Source organism: Anomaloglossus baeobatrachus, chromosome 1 (genome assembly GCF_048569485.1).
Source record: "Anomaloglossus baeobatrachus isolate aAnoBae1 chromosome 1, aAnoBae1.hap1, whole genome shotgun sequence".
Classification (NCBI taxonomy): Eukaryota; Metazoa; Chordata; class Amphibia; order Anura; family Aromobatidae; genus Anomaloglossus; species Anomaloglossus baeobatrachus.
The window spans coordinates 204,164,530-204,186,210 of NC_134353.1; the positions used below are offsets into that span (position 1 = coordinate 204,164,530).

At 46.0% G+C, this 21,681-nt stretch overlaps 2 protein-coding genes across 3 annotated transcripts in view; one reads left to right on the plus strand and one right to left on the minus strand.

Moving 5' to 3' along the window:
* Window positions 1–11,645: 11,645 nt before the first annotated feature.
* On the minus strand, window positions 11,646–15,580 carry ERCC8 (ERCC excision repair 8, CSA ubiquitin ligase complex subunit). 2 transcript variants are annotated; one of them, XM_075347869.1, is made up of 2 exons: window positions 15,476–15,580; window positions 11,646–13,292 (listed from the first exon to the last, which is right to left on the minus strand). In XM_075347869.1, the coding sequence occupies exon 2, from the start codon at window positions 13,192–13,194 to the stop codon at window positions 11,995–11,997; it is 1,200 nt and encodes a 399-aa protein (XP_075203984.1). In that variant the 5' UTR covers window positions 13,195–13,292; window positions 15,476–15,580; the 3' UTR covers window positions 11,646–11,994. The 2 variants fall into 2 exon arrangements, with proteins under 2 accessions (XP_075203984.1, XP_075203982.1); XM_075347867.1 differs by lacking the exon at window positions 15,476–15,580 and adding an exon at window positions 15,119–15,469.
* Window positions 15,581–15,610: 30 nt separating this feature from the next.
* Window positions 15,611–21,681, plus strand: part of FBXW7 (F-box and WD repeat domain containing 7) — a 237,503-nt gene continuing 231,432 nt past the window's right edge. Inside the window, exon 1 of the mRNA XM_075347838.1 lies at window positions 15,611–15,730. The gene's annotated coding sequence lies outside the window, so the exon portion shown is untranslated. The remainder of the gene's footprint in view (window positions 15,731–21,681) is intronic.

Sequence of the window (21,681 nt, forward strand, 5' to 3'; positions counted from 1 at the left end):
TCCAAGAGACCACGAAAGAAGAAACTAATTATAATTAATGTTATAAGTTGTTTGTTAATTTGCACAGATTTGTGTTAGTATTGATAGTTGGGGTTTATTTCAGTTAGGGTTGTTTTGGCCTCACTAGCCTCAAGCTCGCTCCTCCGGCCAGCAGCTACTCTGTAGATGCAACACTGGGCCTGTGGTAAGACTTTATCCCTGTTAAGGGGTGTAATGGTGACGGTCAGGGTTCCTATGGAACCTACAGAATGAAATGGCTTGTGTGAAGTCTGTTTGAGGAAGCCTTTTTGAGTTGATGGCCTTAGACAGATTCTAACATTTTGGAAAAAAGCTTTAGTAGCTCATTTCCATTAGGGATAATTCAGCCGCTCTAGTATTAAGCTCCTAATTCTTTTTGTGTAAAGGACATTTTTACAGTGTGAGCAATGAGATGATGGATCTCTCCACCCCATTATCTTACGGTCATGGAGGCCTGTGCACCTTTCATGACTATTTGTATGTTATTGGTAGTAGATGCTGTTATGGGACGTTGATCCAGGGAACTAGTCTGATTGCCGTATGTGGAGTCGGGAAGGAATTTTTTCCCTAATATGGGGCAATTGTCTTTTGCCTCATGGGGTTTTTGCCTTCCTCTGGATCAACACATTAGCTTTTAGGCTGAACTTGTGTCTTTCAACCTTAAGGCTATGAAACTGTCCCTCTATTGAGGTTCAAAGGTCTATGCCAGGGTTCCTTTGGAGTGTTTTGTTCCACGTCTGTGCTGGAAGCTTATTTGAGCCAATTGCCTCTGAAAGCTTCATTTAGGAAAGTAGCATTAGTTAGAATTTATTTTAGTGAGAATTAGCTGTTGTGTACCCACTGTAGCCTTAAGCTCGCTCTTCCGGCCAGCAGCTACTCTGTGGATGCAATCCTGGCTCTGTGATAAGTCTTTATAACTGTACAGAGGTGTAAGATTGAAATCTAGGGTTCCTTTGGAACCTGAAAGACATAGAGGCTAGTGCCATGTCTGTCTGAGGAAGCTTTTTTCAGCCAACGGCCTCAGACAGGTGCTATCAAGAGAGAGTAGCATTAGATAGTTTTTTTCATTTAGGGTTGATTCAACCACTCTAGCCCCAAACTCGCTCCTTCGGTCAGCAGCTACTCTGTAGCTGCAACCCTTGGCCTGTGGTGAGTCTTTATCCCTTATTCAGGAGGGTGTAATGGTGAAGGCCAGGGTCCTTAAAGGACATGCAAAATGGAGTGGCTTGCGCCAAGTCTGTCTGAGGAAGCCTTATGAGCTGATGGCCTTAAGACAGATCCCAACAGTTAGGAAAAAAGCTTTAGTAGCTTATTTCCATTAGGGTTAATTCAACCGCTCTAGAATCAAGCTCCTAATTCCCTTTGTGTAAAGGACATTATTACAGTGTAAGCAATGAGATGATGGATCTCTCCGCCACATTATGTTACGGTCATGGAGGACTGTGCGCCTTTCTTGACTATTTGCAGGTTATTGGCACTAGATTATGGGACGTTGATCCAGGGAACTAGTCTGATTGCCTTGTGTGGAGTCGGGAAGGAATTTTTCCCCTAATATGGGGCAATTGTCTTTTGCCTTATGGGGTTTTTGCCTTCCTCTGGATCAACACATTAGCTTTTTGTGTCTTTCAACCGTAAGGCTATCAACCTCTTCCTGGGGCCGACGGCCTCAGACAGATCCCAACATTCAGGGGAAAAAAAGATTTAGTTAAAAGAGGGAGAAATTAAAAGTAAAGCTTCAGAAACATAAACTAAAATCCCCAAAAATGTATAAGTTCCAAATAATATAATATAGAGCAAAAGTATGTTCCTGTACGGTCCCATGTCAGGGCATTAGTCTGTGATCTGGGCAGAATAATGCTGTTGCTCTTATATATTAAATAGGAAATTTTGGGGAATTTTAGTTTTTTTCCGTAGCTTTGCTGTTAATTTTAGGGTAGGGACTCGCAAGACATGAGGACCCTTGACGTGGGTTGCGAGCTTTGTGTATTTTGGCCAAAATATCAACCAATGCCACATAAATGTATTATATATTGTTTTTCAATGTTATATTTATTTGTATACAGGCGCTGGGTACTTCATGTGTGTGACCAGCGCCCTATACAAACCTTATCTAATACTGAGTAGTCGCCCCCTCCTTGAATCAGGAGGTTGTGAGTGGTGGTCTCATCACTATTTTGCCCCCATCTTTAGTGCAGTATTTTCTGGTAAATTCTGCTGCCCCTATTTTTTGTTATATTGCACTTATGAAATTTTGGGGAATTTTAATTCCCAATTCTGTGGCATTTGTTTTTAATTTTAGCAAAGGGACTCACAAAACAATGAGGACTCTTGACGTGGGTTGCAAGGTTGTGATTTTTTGGCCAAAATATCGACCAATACCTCATATATTAATCATGTATACTGTATATTATTGTACGTTATATATATTTTTATGCAGCCAATCCCATGTATATTGGCTTTGTAATCTAGGGTGTCTTTCCCGGTGGGCAGCCCACCTGATCTAATAGTGGGGGCTTTACTAATCGGCTGTAAGCCGGGTACTGTGCACTACATGTGTGTGACCAGCGCCCTATACATGCCCTATGCCAGGGATCTCAAACACGTGGCCCGAGGGCGCATGCAGCCCCTCAGGGTAGTTCGTGCGACCCCCAGGCCCGTGCCCCTGTTCGCTATCGCGGCCGGTGCAGGGGCCGCAGCCACTGTCTGCACTTTTTGTCAGATGAATGTGTTGCTGGGGCTGCGCTCTCGCGCCGGCAATACAATCATCTCACATAAATCACTGACAGTGACACTGCACCTGCCGCGATAGTGACCGGGGGCACGGGGCTGGGGGCCGCACGAAGCAGAGATGAGGCAGCGGAGGGAGCGCGGGACAGGTGAGAAGTATGGTGCGTGTGTGTTGGACGTTAACCCCTTAGCGACCTATGACGTACTGGGTACGTTATGGCTCCCTGGTACTTAAGGACCCATGACGTACCCAGTACGTCATGGCGAAATCGCAGCCCCAGTAGCCACGATCGCTGCAAATACCTTAGATTCGGGGAGGAGGGGACCTCAGGAGGGGTGGTGTCTCCTTCCCGGACCTACGGAGGCTGTAATTGGCTGACGAACGCCGCTCAGCCAATCACAGCCACTAATGTTTCAGCCATTGAAAATTGCTGAAACATTGAAATCCAGCCAAGATCAGTGCAGCTGTAGCACTGATCATTGGCTGGAGCTGGGTGACCTGTGTTTCACCCGCCCCCAGCTCTGATTGGAGAGACCGGCCTTGTGACCGATCCTCCAATCACTGTGGATCTGGAGCCGCAGACCACTCCAGCGTCTGTGGAAGGTGAGGGGAGCTGCTGACCCATTACTACAGGATGGGGACAAAGTGCGCACATTACTATGAGATGGGGATAAGGCTGGGGACATTACTTTAGGATTGGGACATTACAAGGATGGGCACAATACTATTGGATGGGGACATTATTACTATAGAATGGGGACAAGGCTGGGCACATGACTATAGAATGGGGACAAGGCTGGGGACATTACTATAGGATAGGGACTAGGATGGGCACAGTACTATAGGATGGGGACATTACTACAGGACGGGGACAAGGTGGGCACATTACTGTAGGATAGGGACATTACTACAAGGGGACAAGGATGGGAAACATTATTATAGAATAGGGATAATGCTGGGGACATTACTATAGGATGGGGACATTGCTACAAGGGGACAAGGATGGGGAACATTACTATAACATGGGGGACAAGTATGGACACATTACTATAGATTGGGGACATTACTATAGGATGGGGACAAGGATGAACACATTACTACAAAATGGGGACAAGGATGGGGAACATTACTTTAGGATGGGGACAAGGATGGGCACATTACTGTGGGATGGGGCACAATACTACAAGGGAACAAGGATGGGCACGTTACAACAATATGGGGAACATTACTAAAAGATGTTGGTCAAAATTTCTATATAGTGCTAATTGTAAGACTATTAGAAGAAAGGAATAAAATGTAAAAAAAAAAAAAAATGTTTATATTTAAACAAAGAATGTGCACGTTTGCTATAATGAACAAGTGAAAATGTTCAAAATCAGGGATCCCAAGGTTTGTAAATAAAATAAAATATATTATATATGGTACCAATAAAAATGTCACTTTGTCCTGCAAAGAATGCGGCCCCCCAAATTATTTTTTTTTTTCCTCTGTGCGGCCCATACACCCAGCCGAGTTTGAGACCCCTGCACTATACCAACGATTAGTCTGCGCCACCGTAGTTATCATGATTACCTGGTAAGGGGCCCACACAGATGTTTTGCCCCCCCCTGAGCTGAAACCCTAGCTACGCCACTGATTTGGTCATACTGCAAGGCCACAGCCTGTTTTAGGGATACAAATGAAAAACAGGAGTTCAGCTACTGATACGCAGCAGCCTCAGTCTTGGGCCCCCTTCACATGTTTGTGAATAAACTGTGTTTTGCACGGCCGTGTTGAAGGTACATATAGCCCTCCGAGTGCCGTGATTCTAGCACACTAGTGTTCACTGTGTGCTGTCTGTGACAGCACACAGCGAGCTGTAACTTTGTACTGACCTGTCCCCGACGCTGCTGCTTCTGGGTCCGCGGTGCAGTGAATATTCAGGAGCATAATGAGTGGGCCTGGAAGCAAGTGACAGCTGCACCAAAGGCAGCAGCGCTGGAGACAGGAGAGTAAAGACATTAATTTTATTTCAAAGACCTGTTTCTTCTCCGGTACATGTCACACGGATCACATCAGTGTGCGGTCCATGTGACATCAGTGCTGCTAGAGAAAAACGGACTTGTCACTGTGCGGAATACACATGTTCTCCATATGGACACATGGTCTTTGTGAAAACACTTGTGTTCACAGACCCATTGATTTTTACACGTTTGCGTATGTCTGCGTCTCCGGTATGTGTAAAAATGGACGTCATACGTACTGAAATCACTGACGCCAAGGAGGCCTAAAATGAAGAACAAGGCAGGATAGAGGGATTGGGCTGTAGATTGGCTCAGGTTTCAGCTTTTGTTAAGAAAATAAAATAAGGCAAACAAAAAAAAACAAAAACAGAGGTACCAGATATCGCAACGTTAATTTGCATGTACAGTAATGGTGATGTGTTCTTAGACTCAGTGAATTTTTTGTTCAAAAAAAGAAAATAATACATGCAGAATACGTGAAACTGTGAAGGCTTTGGGCAGATTTGTTATTCTGAACTCATTAAATCAAATCAGTAAATAATAAAAGGTGACAATATGGTGCAGCAGGGAGCGAGCCGCGTGTCACTGATAGTGATACATACCTGTGCACAGTGCAATACAGAGTGGCTGCAGTCCTGCTCCTCCATAAAAAATGACAAGTGCCCTATTTTCAAAAGCCTCTTAAAGGAGTTGTTCAGGTACACTCACACGCCTAATCTGACATTGGGTGTGGAGTCACCACTGTGCATTGGGAAGCAAATTTGTCAACGCAATAATAAGCTGCCTAGTATTATGGTGTGATCCTATGCTAATTAATGCACAATCATTAATAAGGTTATCCAAAGAACAAAGGCCATTTTAATAAACAGATCTTGGAAGAATAATAAGTTCCACAATTGGATGTGTTAAAAAAAAGTTCCTGTGCTGAGATATTCATATATATATGTGCCTCTGCTGTGTACTGTGTAATGGTCTGATCATACCACAGCTCTAGGGTTGGGAGGGAGCAATAAAGAGTATATAGCCATTACAACGACAAACTGCTGGTTTCTGAGAGGTAAAACATTTTATCATAAGAGTGTGTTTGTCGCATCTCCAGCACTCGGAGCTCATCAAAATCAAGTCAGTGACATATAAGCTCAGTGGGAGCTCCTAACACACTAAACTCAGGAGACTGGAGACACGGCAGAAACAAACACAGGCAGGGAAATGTTTTACCTCACAGAAAGAAACATTTACAAGCCACTGCTAAGCCGCTTGCTTTAACACGTATTCTTCGTCCCCTAGCCAGGAATTGTGGTATTTGCTGTAAGACAGTCATTACACAGTACATAGCAGGGCAGCATTTATAAAATCTAAGGACAGAAATATTTTTTTTAATATATCAAACTGTGGAACTTATTATTACAAGATCCTATTGTTTAAAATGTATTTTATTTGTGGCAAAACCCCTTTAAGCTTTCAAACTGCACTGCCCTGAATGCTGTGTAATGTCTTCTTGTCTGTCAGATCCAGCAATACAGAATTCCTTCTCAACCTTTTTAAAAGGAATCTCTCAGCAGGTTTTTGCTATATAATCTTAGAGGAGCATAATGTAAAGCCTGATTCCAGTGATGTGTCACTTACTGGGCTTATTTTCTGTAGTTCCAATACACTCAGTGATTGATTTGCAGTAGATTATCACTACAGGACTACATCTCATGTGCACAGCAGTCAGGCTAATCTGTGTAACTCCGCCCCACCGCTGAGTAGCAGCATATGGGCGAGGTTATACACAGCTCAGAAGTCTTAAGGGAATCTGTCACCAGGTTTTTGCCACCTAATCTGAGATCAGCATAATGTAGAGACAGAGATCCTGATTCCAGTCATATGTCACTTACTGAGCTTCTTAGTGTAGCTTTAATAAAATCACTGTTTAATTAGCAGGAGATTGCCATTAGAGGACTACTTGGCCTGCTGCTGGGTAGTCCAGCATATGCATGAGTTCATTAAAACTAGTGTTGAGCGGACCCGGACTGTAAACGTCTGGATCCGCGCGGTTTCAGCGCTATCCCCAGGCCAGACCCGGGTGCGGGTGCACGATCTGGAATCGGCAATTAATAAAAAATGAAAAAAAAACCCAATAAATAAATGAGCGTTTCATACTTACCGAGACGCGGTGTCATGGCGGCATACTGCTTCCGGGTCGCGCTTTCACTTCCTATGCTGTGCACGCAATCACACAGCTTTCCGTGTTTCCCCCCCCCCCACCGGCCGTCCTCTCAGCTGTGATTGGTTCCTGGCTGATGAGCCCCCCAGCCTGTGACAGTCTCTGCCGCGGTCATCGCTTATTGCGGCTCAGTAATTGACTGCACTCAGAGCGGGCAGTCTTCTCTATAGCTGCACGCTCTGACATTTAGCAGTGCTGGATATGTCGCCGCGGGACTTCTCCTGTGGATTAAGTCGGAGCTGCAGGGCGTTTGGGCTTAATAAAGAGGTGAAGCAGGGTGTGTTTTGTACTTTATTTCAAATAAAGGATTGTTCTCTGTGTCTGTGTTTATTTCCTGTCACCTACAGGTTTGTGTGATGCAGGTATCTAATAGACGCCTGTGCCATCACACAAAGCTAGGGTTTAGCAGCAGCTGTGTGCTGCTATTAACCCCTGCTATTACCCCGATTGGCACCGCATCACGCCACCGGGAAGAGCCAGTAGCGCACACCTGTATGGTCACATCTAATAGATGCGGCAGTACCGGGCGGCTGCGGGCTGAGGATATACCAGCCCCCGGCCGGCGTTATCTTGGCTGGGGATGAAAATTGGGGGAACCGCACGTCGTTTTTTTTTTGTATTTAAAAATAAATATATTATATATATATAAATAAAGCGTTTTTTTTTCTACGTCGCAGTCACACTTGTGAGGAACTCCCGCGAGTCTGACATCACCGGCACTGCTGCACACTTCTGACAGGAGCGTGCATGTGTTTCTAGGTACATGCACGCTCATGTTCAGACAGCAGCAGGCTGTGCCGGGTGATGTCAGACCTGCACGAGTCTGACAGCGCATCACCGCCACTGCTGCACACTTATGACAGGAGTCAAAAAAAAATAAAAATTATGCCAGCAGCTGGAAATTTGGTGCTGAAAGCTGGTGCAGACGATATCAGCACCAAAAGAAAAAAAATTGCGTCAAAACACCGCGTTTTTTTGCCAGGAGGTGTAGATTGGATGCAGGAATATGGTGTAAAAATCTCAGCATCAAATTTGCATCCCTTGGCCTCCAAAAATAATAAAAAAGAAATTCTGCCAGCAGGTGGAAATTTGTTGCTGAAAGCTGGTGCAGACGATTTCAGCACCAAATGTGCACCTTCTGGCAAAAAACCGCGGCAAAAATCGCAGAAAAATAACCGCAGCAAATTTCCGCCACAACATCGCATTTTTTGCCAGGAGGTGTAGATTGGATGCAGGAATATCGTATAAAAATTTCAGCACAAAATCTGCATCTCTTGGGCAAAAAACCTGGGATTTTTCTGCTTGGAGATGCAGGTCTGTGAACTCAGTGACCTCCACCTGAGGTCAGGTTACCTGCGATCACAGATGAAGGACCAAGGGAACTTCCAGCAGTGACCGCAAATGACCTGAGTGATGTCACCGCTCAATGCGCAGCTCATTCATTCTCTGGAGCTCACAGAGAGCGGTTGGTCGTGACGCTCTCTGTGATATTCAGATGTAGTAGAGCTGAAGCGGTCCGAGACTTCTCCTGTGTATTACGTCGGAGCTGCAGGGTGTTTGGGGTTAATAAAGAGGTGAAGCAGGGTGTGTTTTGTACTTTATTTCAAATAAAGGATTGTTCTCTGTGTCTGTTTATTTACTGTCACTTACAGGTATGATTGACGCCTGTGCCATCACACAAAGCTATGGTTTAGTAGCAGCTGTATGCTGTTATTAACCCCTGCTATTACCCAGACTGGCACCGCATCACGCCAGCGGGAAGAGCCTGTAGCACACACCGGTATGGTCACATCTAATAGATGCGGCACTACCGGGCAGCTGCGGGCTGAGGATATACCAGCCCCCGGCCGGCGTTATCTTGGCTGGGGATGAAAATAGGGGGAACCGCACGTTGTTTTTTTTTTCTTTCACTGGAATCACACATGCGAGGGGTTCATGCGAGTCTGCCATGGCAGCACCCGGCAAAGCCTCGCACGTGTGACTCTGGGCACTGTATACACAGCACAGATACAGCGCGACGGCTGGGGCTGCAGCCGCACGCTATAACTGTGCTGCCTGGTGTTTACCACCGTGAACTGACAGACAGTGCACTGCTTTCTCCGCCCACCGGCCGTCCTGGCGCCTGTGATTTGTTGCAGTTAGCTGACATGCTGCCACTCAGGGTGGGGGCGTGTCTGACTGCAACCAACACGCACCGGTGGGCGGGGAAAACAATGAATATTGAATTGTTGGCTCCAGAAGGTAACAGCGTGACCCGGAAGGAGTGTGCCGCCATGACAGTGCCTCGGTGAGTATGCCGCGCTCGCTCCTAGCCCCTCCACAAACGTTTTTAACCTCCGGATTCCGGTCCCCATTGACTTATATGGGTACCGGATTCCCGAGCAGATCGGAATCTTTTTTAAATCTGGCAGTGATCCGCCGGTACCGGATTATTTGCCGTCCAATCAGCTCTAGTTATAACCTTTCTCTACATTCAAATAACGGTGCATAAAAAAAAAAAAAAAAAAAAGAAAGCAGAGAAAACATTGATTTTTTCCAAAATGATAGCAAACAGCTCAGTACGTGACACATCGCTGGAATCAGGGTCTCAGTCTCTACATTTTGCTGCTCTTAGATGGAGGAGCAAAAACCTGGTGACAGATTCCCTTTAACTCTGGTACACCTACATCAGACAAACTACATCAAGCAGCCCAGTAAGGGACACATTCCTGGAATAATAGTCAATACATTCTTTATATCAACCAGAGTGGCCACTTATAGAATTGTCACCAATTAACCTAAATAGTGTTACTACATTACCAAATGCAGCATGACTCCTTGAGAAATAAATATATGTTCAGCTCACCACTTTAGAGCAGGTATCTCCAGCCTCTGGTCCGGTGCAAGGAACAATTGGTTTGGCTTCCACAGCTGAATAATCAGTACCATCAAGAGGAACAAGGGAGGAGAGAGAATCCAGCACCGATGTAGTAAAAATATTTTCTTTATTCAAAATTCATAAAATGAAAAATCTGACCAAATGCAGAGTAAAATACGCTTAACGCGTTTCGGAGAAGAACAGACTCCTTATTCATAAGCAATATAATCAGAATGAGTAGCCACGGTGACATATATACCTATACGCCCCTCATCTGAGCCGGATCTATATACCGTATTTTTCGGACTATAAGACGCACTGGACTATAAGACGCACCCTGGTTTTAGAGGAGGAAAATAGGAAAATAAAACTTTAAGCAAAAAAATGTGGTCATGACACACTGTTATGGGGCGAGGATCTGCTGCCGACACTGTTATGGGGGTAATGTCCCCAAATTCTCTACTAAGGTACCCCATCCTGGTAATGATCCTCCTGCCTTGTATATGATCCTGCTATAAACCCCCATCCTGTTCATATACCAGCATCCTGCTCATATTTCCCCATCCTATTGATATACCCCCCATCCATCCTGCTCATATACCCCCATCCATCCTGCTCATATACTCCCATCCTGCTCAAATACCCCCCATCCATCCTGCCCTGGTATATGGCCTGTATCCTATAGCACAGAGAAAAAAAACCAAACGTTTATACTCACCTGTTCCTCACTCCCTGCAGCCGATCATCTTCCTCTCTGCACCACTGACGTGTGCGTGTGTGTGTCCGTTCCCCTGCAGCACGCGATGTCTTCCTGCCTGTGCCGATCAGCTGAACAGCACAGACAGGAAGACATGCGGCTCTACACATGGGGACAGGTGAGTACACCGATTCACTGCACCCCGCGCTGATGATGACGCGCGGGGGGCAGTGAATACAGCCGCACATGATCACTCCAGTCTGTAGTTGCCAGGGGTGATCATGCGGCCCGGCTGTTTACTATGCGCGCGTCCCTGCTCGTCCTCCCGCCCACCTGTCAGTGCCGGCTTCTGCGCTGAGAAATGGGCGGTAGGATGGGCGTGCATATGTAATGAGCGGGCCCACGTGGTCACAGCAGGCGCTGCTACAGCCTGCTCGTGCCCCCAGTGACCCGCTCCACTGCAGCACCTCATTCCCCGCAGCCACAGTCAGACCATAAGACGCACCCCCAACATTTGGGGGGAAAAAAGTGCGTCTTATGGTCCGAAAAATACAGTACATAATCCACAAAATAGTGCTTACTTTATATACAACAAAAAACAATACATTACAAGAGTAATAAAATACAAACATAAATATAAAAAAAATGTTAGATAAACCAAATAGCTATGACCTATTGCGTATATATTACAATGAAAATGTGGTTTATCTAACATTGTTTTTATATTCCTGCAGGTTTGTATTTTTATTACTCTTGTATTGTTTTTTGTTGTATATAAACTAAGCACTATTTTGTGGATTATGTATATAGATCCGGCTCAGATGAGGGGCGTATAGGTATATATATCACCGTGGCTACTCATTCTGATTATATTGCTTATGAATAAGGAGTCTGTTCTTCTCTGAAACGCGTTAAGCGTATTTTACTCTGCATTTGGTCAGATTTTTCATTTTATGAATTTTAAATAAAGAAAATATTTTTACTACATCGGTGCTGGATTCTCTCTCCTCCCTTGTTCCTCTTGATGGTACTTGAGAAATAAGCCAGAAGCTTGTCCTACAGGTAATCACTGATTGATGGGCATTTGTCAGCTTATTTGGAAAAAATGCACCTCATTTTATAGAAGCACATAAAGAACGTTTAGGGCTAGTGCCGGTGGTACTGCCAGTGTGATCTTTAATTTTTCTACTACTGACATAAATAATAATTTATTTTAATAATTTTCACAATAAAACATTTTTCCACTTTTATTGTCCTATAAGGCTAGTTTCACACATCTGTCTTTTGTCGGATTGGCGGATCCAGCTCAGTGTATACAGTACAATGGCAGCGCAACAAGCTCCCGTCACATGTCATGTGACCGGAGCACGTGACCCGGAAGTTGTCGCGCTGCCATTGTACTGTATACACTGAGCTGGAGTGCGCCGAAATCGACCAATCCGGCGAAAAGACGGATGTGTGAAACTAGTCTAAGGGATTGCTTCACCCATCCTCATCGCTACTGCTCCAGGCATCCTGGAAGGCAGGATGGAGATGTTCCTGAGACCTTAATGTTTTACTCTCATCATCGGGCAGTGGTTCCCGTACTGCTGGAATCCATGCTAAAACATTACAATCATTGCTGCCACTGTAAAGCTCTTGGAAGTGAGGCTGAAACACACAGCAGTTCACGTTGTTATAATGCCCCCGCAGGACACTTATCTTTTCCCCAGAGAGGATGGTATATACAACAATTGTACTGTTATATGGAACAAACACAAACTCTGGGCTACAGCCCAATGACACTGTAAACTTGACGCCTTTTCTACTGGCATTTGACACTTTGCCATAATTGACCAAAGTGTTTTCCCCTGTAGCGCTGTTCCAGAGCCGCATCCGGTCATCTGTGCCGACAGTCAGGAGATGGAGACCATCACTTGTAAAGCACAGCCCATTCACTCTTCCATTGTGGGCAGTGTTGGTGGCTTCTGATGAAGCTTTAGACTTTTCTCCATTGTGTTGGTCCAATGTTATAAGGCAGCCAGTTGCCTTGCGAATATCCCACAGTTTAACTTTGCTGTCAGAACTTGCGGTAGCTAAGATATTATCATATCTTGGGGACCAGCAGACAGACAGGACTTCCCCTCTATGTCCCTGTAATATGTGGGTATTGGAGCCAGATTTCAAGTCACAGAGTTGCACTTTGGGATTTTTGGTCCCGACTGCTATTAGACTATGCTTTGTCGCCAATGGAGACATGTGGTGGCTATAGACATTCCCATCAAACTGAAAGATTTCTGCTAGTTGTAAGGAATTTGTGTCCCATATCTTTAGGGTCTTGTCGAATGAACTTGATGTAAACATGCCAGTGTCATGTGGGTACCACTGAACTGTCTCCACGCTGAACTTGTGAACATCAGGATGGCCTTTGCCCACTTTACACAGCGCTTTACATGTATAGGAGGGCATCTGACTCGAACTTTCAAGGTCGTAAACAACAATGATGCCATCAGCACCACCGGACAGCATATATCGTCCTTCCACCGGCTCAATATCTAGAGTGTTAACTCCATTTTCATGCATTAGTTCCACGTTTCGGTCTTTATTTAAGTCCAAGCTAAGCACTCTTCGTGTGCATTCTGCCAGTCTGAGACGATCTGGGCTGTCTAATCCACAAAGCCTGGACCAAAGGAATCCTATCATTGTCCAGAAAGATGTAATTAAATAATATAAGAAAAAATAAAAAGAACAGAAGACTGAGAAATGCCGGCGGAGAATATGGTACTCAGACAGGAGGGTCCCTGAAAGAGAAAAAAGCCATCAGTATAAGATGTTGTAGAGCTCGTAAAACAATACAGGATGGAAACTGCAACAACTCATCACACTGACTCAGACACATGTACTGATTGGGGTTGTTGTGAATGGATTCACAGGACACGGACAGCAGCCGGGTCAGTGATCTGTGACCGCTGGATGGGATCCTGATAACCCTCTTACTGGACAGCATCCGCAGTTCTGTGGATCAGCCAATCTGGCATGATGTCATCATCGCGGCATAAAAGCACGCGCGATGTCATTTGACTCCGATCTCTCCTTCACTCCCATTCGTTCACTTGCTTGTTCTTGTCAATTCCACCTCAAAAACATCTCGAGAATTCGACCTTTTCTTACCGTTGACTCTGCAAAAACTCTTACTGTCGCTCTCATTCATTCTCACCTGGATTATTGTAATTCTTTACTAATTGATCTCCCTGTTACTAAACTCTCCCCTCTCCAATCCATTCTGAATGCCGCAGCCAGGATCATTTTCCTCTGCAACTGCTTCACTGATGCCTCTGCTCTTTGCCAGTCATTGCACTGGTTGCCCATCCGCTACAGAATCCAACATAAACTTATCACTCTCATTCACAAAGCTCTCCATGGTTCTGCACCACCCTACATCTCCTCCCTCATTTCTGTCTATCACCCCACCCGTGCCCTCCACTCTGCTAATGACCTAAAGCCTGCTTTACACCATACGATCCAGCATACGATATTGTATGCGATCGTACCCGCCCCCATCGTATGTGCGGCACGTTCAATTTGTTGACCGTCTCGCACAAACGATTAACCCCCGTCACACATACTTACCCTTCCATACGACCTCGATGTGGGCGGTGAACATCCACTTCCTGGAGTGGGAGGGACGTTCGGCGTCACATCGACGTCATGCGGCAGCCAGCCAATAGAAGCGGAGGGGCGGAGATGAGCAGGACGTAAACATCCCGCCCACCTTCTTCCTTCCGCATTGCCGGCGGGAGCAGGTAAGATCTGTTCATCGTTCCCGGGGTGTCACACACTGCGATGTGTGCTACCCCCGGTACGATGAACAACCTGATGTTCAATTTTTAGGAAATGAACGACGTGCATGTGATGAACATTTTACCATTCAATCGCACGTAGCTGTTACATGCTACAATGTAACTTACAATGCCGGATGTGCGTCACTTACGACGTGACCCCGCCGACACATCGTAAGATATATTGTAGTGTGTAAAGCGGGCTTAAGACTGACATCCTCAACAATTCGAACCTCCCACTCCCGTCTTCAAGATTTCTCACGAGCTGCGCCTATGCTCTTGAACACGTTACCAAGAGCAATCCGATTAATTCCCAACATCCACACCTTTAAGCGGGCCCTAAAAACGCATTTCTTTAGACTAGCCTATCACCTCACTGCCCTGATCTAATCTAGTCCCTTTCTGCCCTTCCTAAAAATCTACTTCCATTTCTTGTCCCCTGTACCTGTATAAATTCTAGCCGATGACGGGTTCATACAGCTGGTTTTGAATACCCTATTAAATCGATGGCTGGACCATATATAACAAGCTTTTCTCCCCCCCATTCACCTTTTGTGCCTCCCCTATTTCCTCATAGACTGTAAGCTTACGAGCAGGGCCCTCACTCCTCCTGGTATCTGAATTTTGTTATTTTGTATTGTCTCATATTGTCTGTACATGTCCCCTCTGAATTGTAAAGCGCTGCGGAATATGTTGGCGCTATAGAAATAAAACTTATTATATATTATCATCGCGGCATAAAAGCACGTGTGATGTCATTATCTGGCATAGAGCACACGTGATCTCACCATTGCAGCATACAGCACGTAATGTCATCAACTGGGGGTATAAAACACTTGATGTCATCATTGCGGCATAAAGCACACGTTATGTCATCATTGCAGCATACAGCACACATAATGTCACACGAAGCTGGCTAATCCAATAGAAGCGCTGTGGCTGCTGGCAGATAGCAGGAGGCTCCACACATCACTGCACTGGCGGCTAAACCGGCTCGTAAGAATCAATTTCCAATGACTAATTAAAAAAAGTAAAAATCCCTTTAAACCCCGGTGTTTCCACAGGTCAGGAGTGGCGCGGTCCCGGAGAGGCGGCCTGCACCTGCTCCGTACGCTGCTCCCGCCGCCACACTCACAACAACGCACCACAAGCCTCCGTCACTCCAGCCTCCGCTTCCGGCTCTCGTAGATGACGTCACTTCACCCTGCGACGAGACAGCACTAGTTGTTGCCGAGCGACTGACGTCATCCCGGCGCGCCCTCTCCTCTCCGTGCTTGTCTGTCCGCGAGCACCTTCCGCCAAGTGTGCGTGTGCCTGTGTGTCCTGCAGCCGCGACCGGACCCGTGCAGACACGTGACCCTTAACCCCGTGCTCCCCGCTACCGGCCACATTCACAGGGTGTAAGTATGTGTGTACCTATGTCTCCCCGCTCTGTGTATAGATGATGAGTCCCCGAGTGTGTGAGTCTCACCCTGCGCCTGCCTGTACGTCCTGTGTCTACCACGTATATAGATCAGTGTTGGTTCTGTTATACAGCTCTGTATTGTGTCTGTTTACATGGCACCGGCACCTTGTAATTCCTGCCACAGGCACCCTACATTGGCACCTTGTAATTCCTGGCACCGGCACCCTACACCAACACATTGTAATTCCTGGCACCGGCACCCTACACCAACACATTGTAATTCCTGGCACCGGCACCCTACACCAACACATTGTAATTCCTGGCACCGGCACACTACATTGGCACCTTGTGACTCCCGGCGTCGTCCCCTACACGGGCACCTTGTGACTCCCGGCGTCGTCCCCTACACGGGCACCTTGTGACTCCCGGCGTCGTCCCCTACACGGGCACCTTGTGACTCCCGGCGTCGTCCCCTACACGGGCACCTTGTGACTCCCGGCGTCGTCCCCTACACGGGCACCTTGTGACTCCCGGCGTCGTCCCCTACACGGGCACCTTGTGACTCCCGGCGTCGTCCCCTACACGGGCACCTTGTGACTCCCGGCGTCGTCCCCTACACGGGCACCTTGTGACTCCCGGCGTCGTCCCCTACACGGGCACCTTGTGACTCCCGGCGTCGTCCCCTACACGGGCACCTTGTGACTCCCGGCGTCGTCCCCTACACGGGCACCTTGTGACTCCCGGCGTCGTCCCCTACACGGGCACCTTGTGACTCCCGGCGTCGTCCCCTACACGGGCACCTTGTGACTCCTGGCGGCGTCCCCCTACACCGGCGCTTGTGCATCATGACTAAACATTTAAGTACACCTTCCCACATGCTGGTTTTCCCTCTATCTCAATCCTCTTTATTTTTTTGTTTGACAGCTCTGGCATCAAAGAACCAGAGAAAGGTGGAGTTTACAGAAAAACAGGCAGGTGGGACGGTGTATTGGCTGTTCTCGCCATGATGCGCCTGTACTTGGTTTGAGCAGTCTTTCTGTGCTGACAGACTTTCTTTTAAGTCCCCAGTCACACGTCCGTGATAAAAACGCATGTTTTTCACAGTCCGTTGTGTGGGTGCATATGTATTGTGTGTGTGTTCAGCATGTGCTGTCAGTGTGCTATCTGATAGCACACGGGCAGCATGAACTTCTATAGTCCCTGTCGCCAGCGCTGCGGTCTCTGGTGCTGCTCTTACTTCCTGGTCCGCGATGCAGTGAATATGAAAATGAGCATAAGGCCGGCGTCACACTTGCGATTGAAAAATCGGTCCGACTCTCATGCCGGAGAGTGGGACGATTTTTTCTCACTTTTCATCAGTGTTCTGTCAGTGTTCTGTCAGTGCTCTGTCAGTGCTCTGTCAGTGCTCTGTCAGTGTTCTGTCAGTGTTCTGTCAGTGTTCTGTCAGTGTTCTGTCAGTGTTCTGTCAGTGTTCTGTCAGTGTTCTGTCAGTGCTCTGTCAGTGCTCTGTCAGTGCTCTGTCAGTGCTCTGTCAGTGCTCTGTCAGTGCTCTGTCAGTGCTCTGTCAGTGCTCTGTCAGTGCTCTGTCAGTGCTCTGTCAGTGCTCTGTCAGTGCTCTGTCAGTGCTCTGTCAGTGCTCTGTCAGTATGCGATCTGCTTTTTTCCTCAGCAGCTGTTACTCATTTACAGTCATGTGCAGGAGCATTTACAGTGTTCTCTGCTACATGATATAATTGTATTGAGAAAAACGGATGTTACTAGGATGGTCCATGTGCCGTCCGTGTGACATCCTTTTTTTTTTCTCTCACCCATAGACTTGCATTGGAGAGTCTCTCACGAGAAACTCTAGAAATTGCAGCATGCTGCGTTTTTTTTTCTCAGTCTTATTTGGACTGAGAAAAAAAAAGCAGATTTGTGCTGCCTCATTGATTAACATTGGTCCGAGTGCAATGTGAGATTTTCTCGCATTGCACTCGTGCAAGTCAATCGCAAGTGTGACGCCTGCCTAATGAGCAGGCCCGGAAGCACGTGACAGCAGCGCTGGAGACAGGTGAATATAGAAAATCATTGTATTTCAAAGACACGTGTTTTCTCCGGTACATGTCACACGGATCACAGCAGTGAGTGTGACATCTGTGCTGCCGGAGATAAACGGACATGTGTGTGTGCTCCACACAGACACATGTCCGTGAGAAAACAGGGATGTGTGTGCAAGCCCATTTATTTTTATGGGTCTACATATGTCCTTGTCTCCGGTACATATGAATTTGGACGTCATACATACCGGAATCATGGATATGTGACGGGCCCTTAACTGAAGACTGCACCTGTCCTGGTGACAGATGGAGAAGTGATGTCTTCCCAGTATAGGTACAGTGTTCACTCCCTCATATGTCTGATCTTGTAAATTAGGCTGCTTTCACACCTCCGGTTTCTGCAATGCGGCACAATCCGGCACTTTGCAGGAAAATCGCAACCGTTTTTTTTTTTGCTGCCGGTTGCGTTTTTCCTGCATAGACTTTAATTAGTGCCGCATTGTGCCGCATGGCCTTGCGTTCCATCCGTTTTTTGCCGCATGCGGCAGATTTAGCCGATGCGGCGGCCGGATGGAACGTTGCCTGGCACGTTTTTTCGTGCGGCAAAAAAACCGCATCGCGCCGCATCCGGCCGACGCGGCACATTTTTCAATGCATGCCTATGGCGGCCGGATGCGGCGCGATGCGTCAAAAACCGCATCCGGCCGCCGCATGCGGTTTTTGCCACTGCGCATGCTCAGTAGCATGCCGCAAGCGGCAAAAAACGGACGGGCCGCATGGGAAAAACTTATGCAAAGGATGCTGTGTTTTCACCGCATCCGTTGCATAGCTTGCACAGCCGGATTGAGCCGCAGTGCTCAAGCCGGATGTGTGAAAGCAGCCTTAGTGACCTGCAACCTGTGCCTCTCAGCTGCCGGAAAACTACAACTCCCAGAATGCTTGGGCTGCTGTACTGCATTCTGGGATTTATGGTTTCCCAACACCTGTAGGGTTAAAGGCTACAGTTCAATGTTTTCTGATATAATTTCATATGGGTCACATTGAGTCCTTTACACTCTTGGAGTGTGGCTCATCTCCGCAGCCAACAATCGGATACATTTCTCCATGTGTTGTTTCCATTTGCTGCTTTGATATTAAATAGTGACAAGTATATATAATTAGAGTTGTAAAGTTAAATACTATGGTGGAGTGTGGTACCATAGGCATGTGTATTCTCTCTAGAATAAATTCTGAGGCATAGTGTAGGCTCGTAGACATCGATACACATACTGCAGACATTTATGCAATTTTTTGTTTTTACTTTTATGCGAGCTTGTCTGTCACTAAACGGGTGTTATAAGCGTCAGTCCAAGGCAGGGTAGTAGCCACTCAGCCGTGTATAAATAAAATCTTTATTTTTATATAGCGCTAACATATTCCGCAGCGCTTTACATACATCAGGAGCACTGTCCCCATTGGGGCTCACAATCTAAATTCCCTATCTGTATGTTTTTTTTTTTTTTTTTTGGAGTGTGGGAGGAAACCCACACAAACACGGGGAGAACATACAAACTCCTTGCAGTTGGTGGGATTCGAACCCAGGACCCCAGCGCTCCAAGACTGCAGTGCTAACCACTGAGCCACCGTGCTGCCTGTGTATCTGAGCTCCACTAAGGTGTAAGTCTACATGTAAAGGAGGTATTCAACTGATCAAAAAAAATAATAATAAAAAATGAAGATCAATTTGTATCTTAACATTTTTAACGATTTTATTCTTTAATAGTTTTTCATTTGTTTTTACTGGGTATCAGAAAGCTTTATATACATGTATAAATTGTGCAGCATATGATCAATAGGTCTTTTTTTTTTTTTCCCTTCCAAAAGTCTTCTTCCCTTTATTTATCCAGACCGGTGTTTTGCAGGCCACTCTGGATGAAAGAGGAGTTAGATACTCCAAATTCATCAAGAGGCGTTTCTTTATGGAAAGACGCTAGAAAAAAGCAAGTGGTAACTCCTCTGGATTCTGGTTCCCTGTCACTACTTTACTCCGGCCTATGATAGGACAACATAAACATAGTCACCAATTCCCTTTATGATACATGGACATTCAGAAGAAAAACGTATGTCGTGCAAAAAATGATTAGCAAACTGTCAAAAAGCAGCATTTTGGGGCTGCAGAAATGGGCCCATTTTTTCCCATCTCAAGGCACGTGTTGGATGCTTGTTCTGTGGCAAGGCAATGAGCCTATTTTCTTAGGATGACTATTAGCCTTGAATTATATTTAATCAGGAGCTAGGGTATATTTACATGCAGCCAATATGTTGCTACCATTTCTGTATTTGATCTATTCATCTGAATGGGGCTTTCAGAAATCCATGCACTCACGTGCCATCCCTCTAAAAAAACATGGACCGTTGTTCATCAGCGCCCTTAAGTCCAATTTTTATCAGTGTGCCAATTTTGACCATCGGTGTTTCATCAGTGAAACATATGTGTGTTTGATGCAGTTTCGGTCTGTTTTCTGCTAGAAGATGCAGATTTGGTGCAGAAATGTCTGAAATAAATTTCTGCATCTTTGATTTTTTTTAAAAAAAAAGAAACAAAAAAAAAAACCCCCAAAAAACTGCAATGGAGAGGAGAAGCTGTTAATAATGGACAGCATTAGATTAGTGCACAGATGACATCTATATGCTGTCCATGATTGTTTGGGAAATTTTGACCCCTGAAATGAATAAAAATGGACATCCCACCATGATTTGTTTTTCAGGTACATCTTCTACAACCCCCCCACCCCGAAATGTCAACATGCCCCATAGACTATAATGGCTACATGTTCTATGTGTGAAAAACACCCTGGACCCGTGCATAACTCATTGATTTCTAAATGGGGCCTAAGATGAATATATTTATAGCTGCAAAAATTTCTGCAGCAACATTTGCCACATTTTACCCATATAATTAATTCCCATGTGACATTGTGGTGGAGTTTACAACCATAAAATCTTCAGGAATCTTCCTTCTGAAGTGTAACTAGTCAGCACAGCAGTCTTTAGGCTGAGTACATACTGCGTTTATGGCCGTGGTTGGGCGCATACTCTCAGGAGGAATCCACTTCACAGTGCCACAGTATAAATGGATCAACCCATCAAAGGAAGCAGGTGCAAAACTGGACAACAAAAGGTGCCCCCTGATTCATGGCGACATCCAACTGTTCAGTCCTCCTTCCCACGTGCTTGTTTTTCCTATATTTGTACCCTTCTCTAGCTCTATGAAGCCAGAGCTGTCAATCAAAGAATAGAGATGGGCAGAGATGGAAGAAAAACAAAGAGGTGGGAAGGAGTATTTAAATGCTTGGCCATGCCATGATGCCCGAGCGCTTGTGCTTGGTTTAAACAGTAATTCTGTATATGTTTTTTTTGGAGGCCTCTTGTAAAAGGAAGTTCAGCTTGTAGAACTCTCCTCTATAATGTTTAACAGTATACTGATGCATACCTGCCCTTTTAGTGGCCAAAAGACCACACTTCTGGCTTCTCTCTGGTAAATGACAACCTATGCACATGTTAAAGGGACTGTGTGAGCACAGAATGACTGTTCAAACCAAGCACAAGCGCTCGTGCATCATGGCATGGCCGAGCATTTAATTACTCCTTCCCACCTCTTTGTTTTTCTTCCATCTCTGCCCGTCTCTCTTCTTTGATTGACAACTCTGGCTTCTTAGAGCTAGAGAAGGGCACAAATATAGGAAAAACAAGCACATGGGAAGGAGGACTGAACAGTTGGGTGACACCATGAATCAGTGGGCGCCTGTACTTGGTTTGAACAGTCATTTAGTGCTGACGGAGTCCTTTTAAAGGTGTTGTCCACTTTTAGGAATGTGGGCCCCAAGCTATGTAAAATGCCTACAATAACAGAACTCAGCAGGTGCTCCCC

What these genes read in the sequence shown, in the direction of transcription:
- ERCC8 (XM_075347867.1), bottom strand. Translation starts at nt 15,179, where the DNA reads ATGATGACATCAAGTGTTTTATACCCCCAGTTGATGACATTACGTGCT. An exon ending in ACGTGCTGTATGCTGCAATG is followed by an intron (nt 13,293 to 15,118) that starts GTGAGATCACGT and finishes TTTCTCTTTCAG; the next exon opens with GGACCCTCCTGTCTGAGTAC.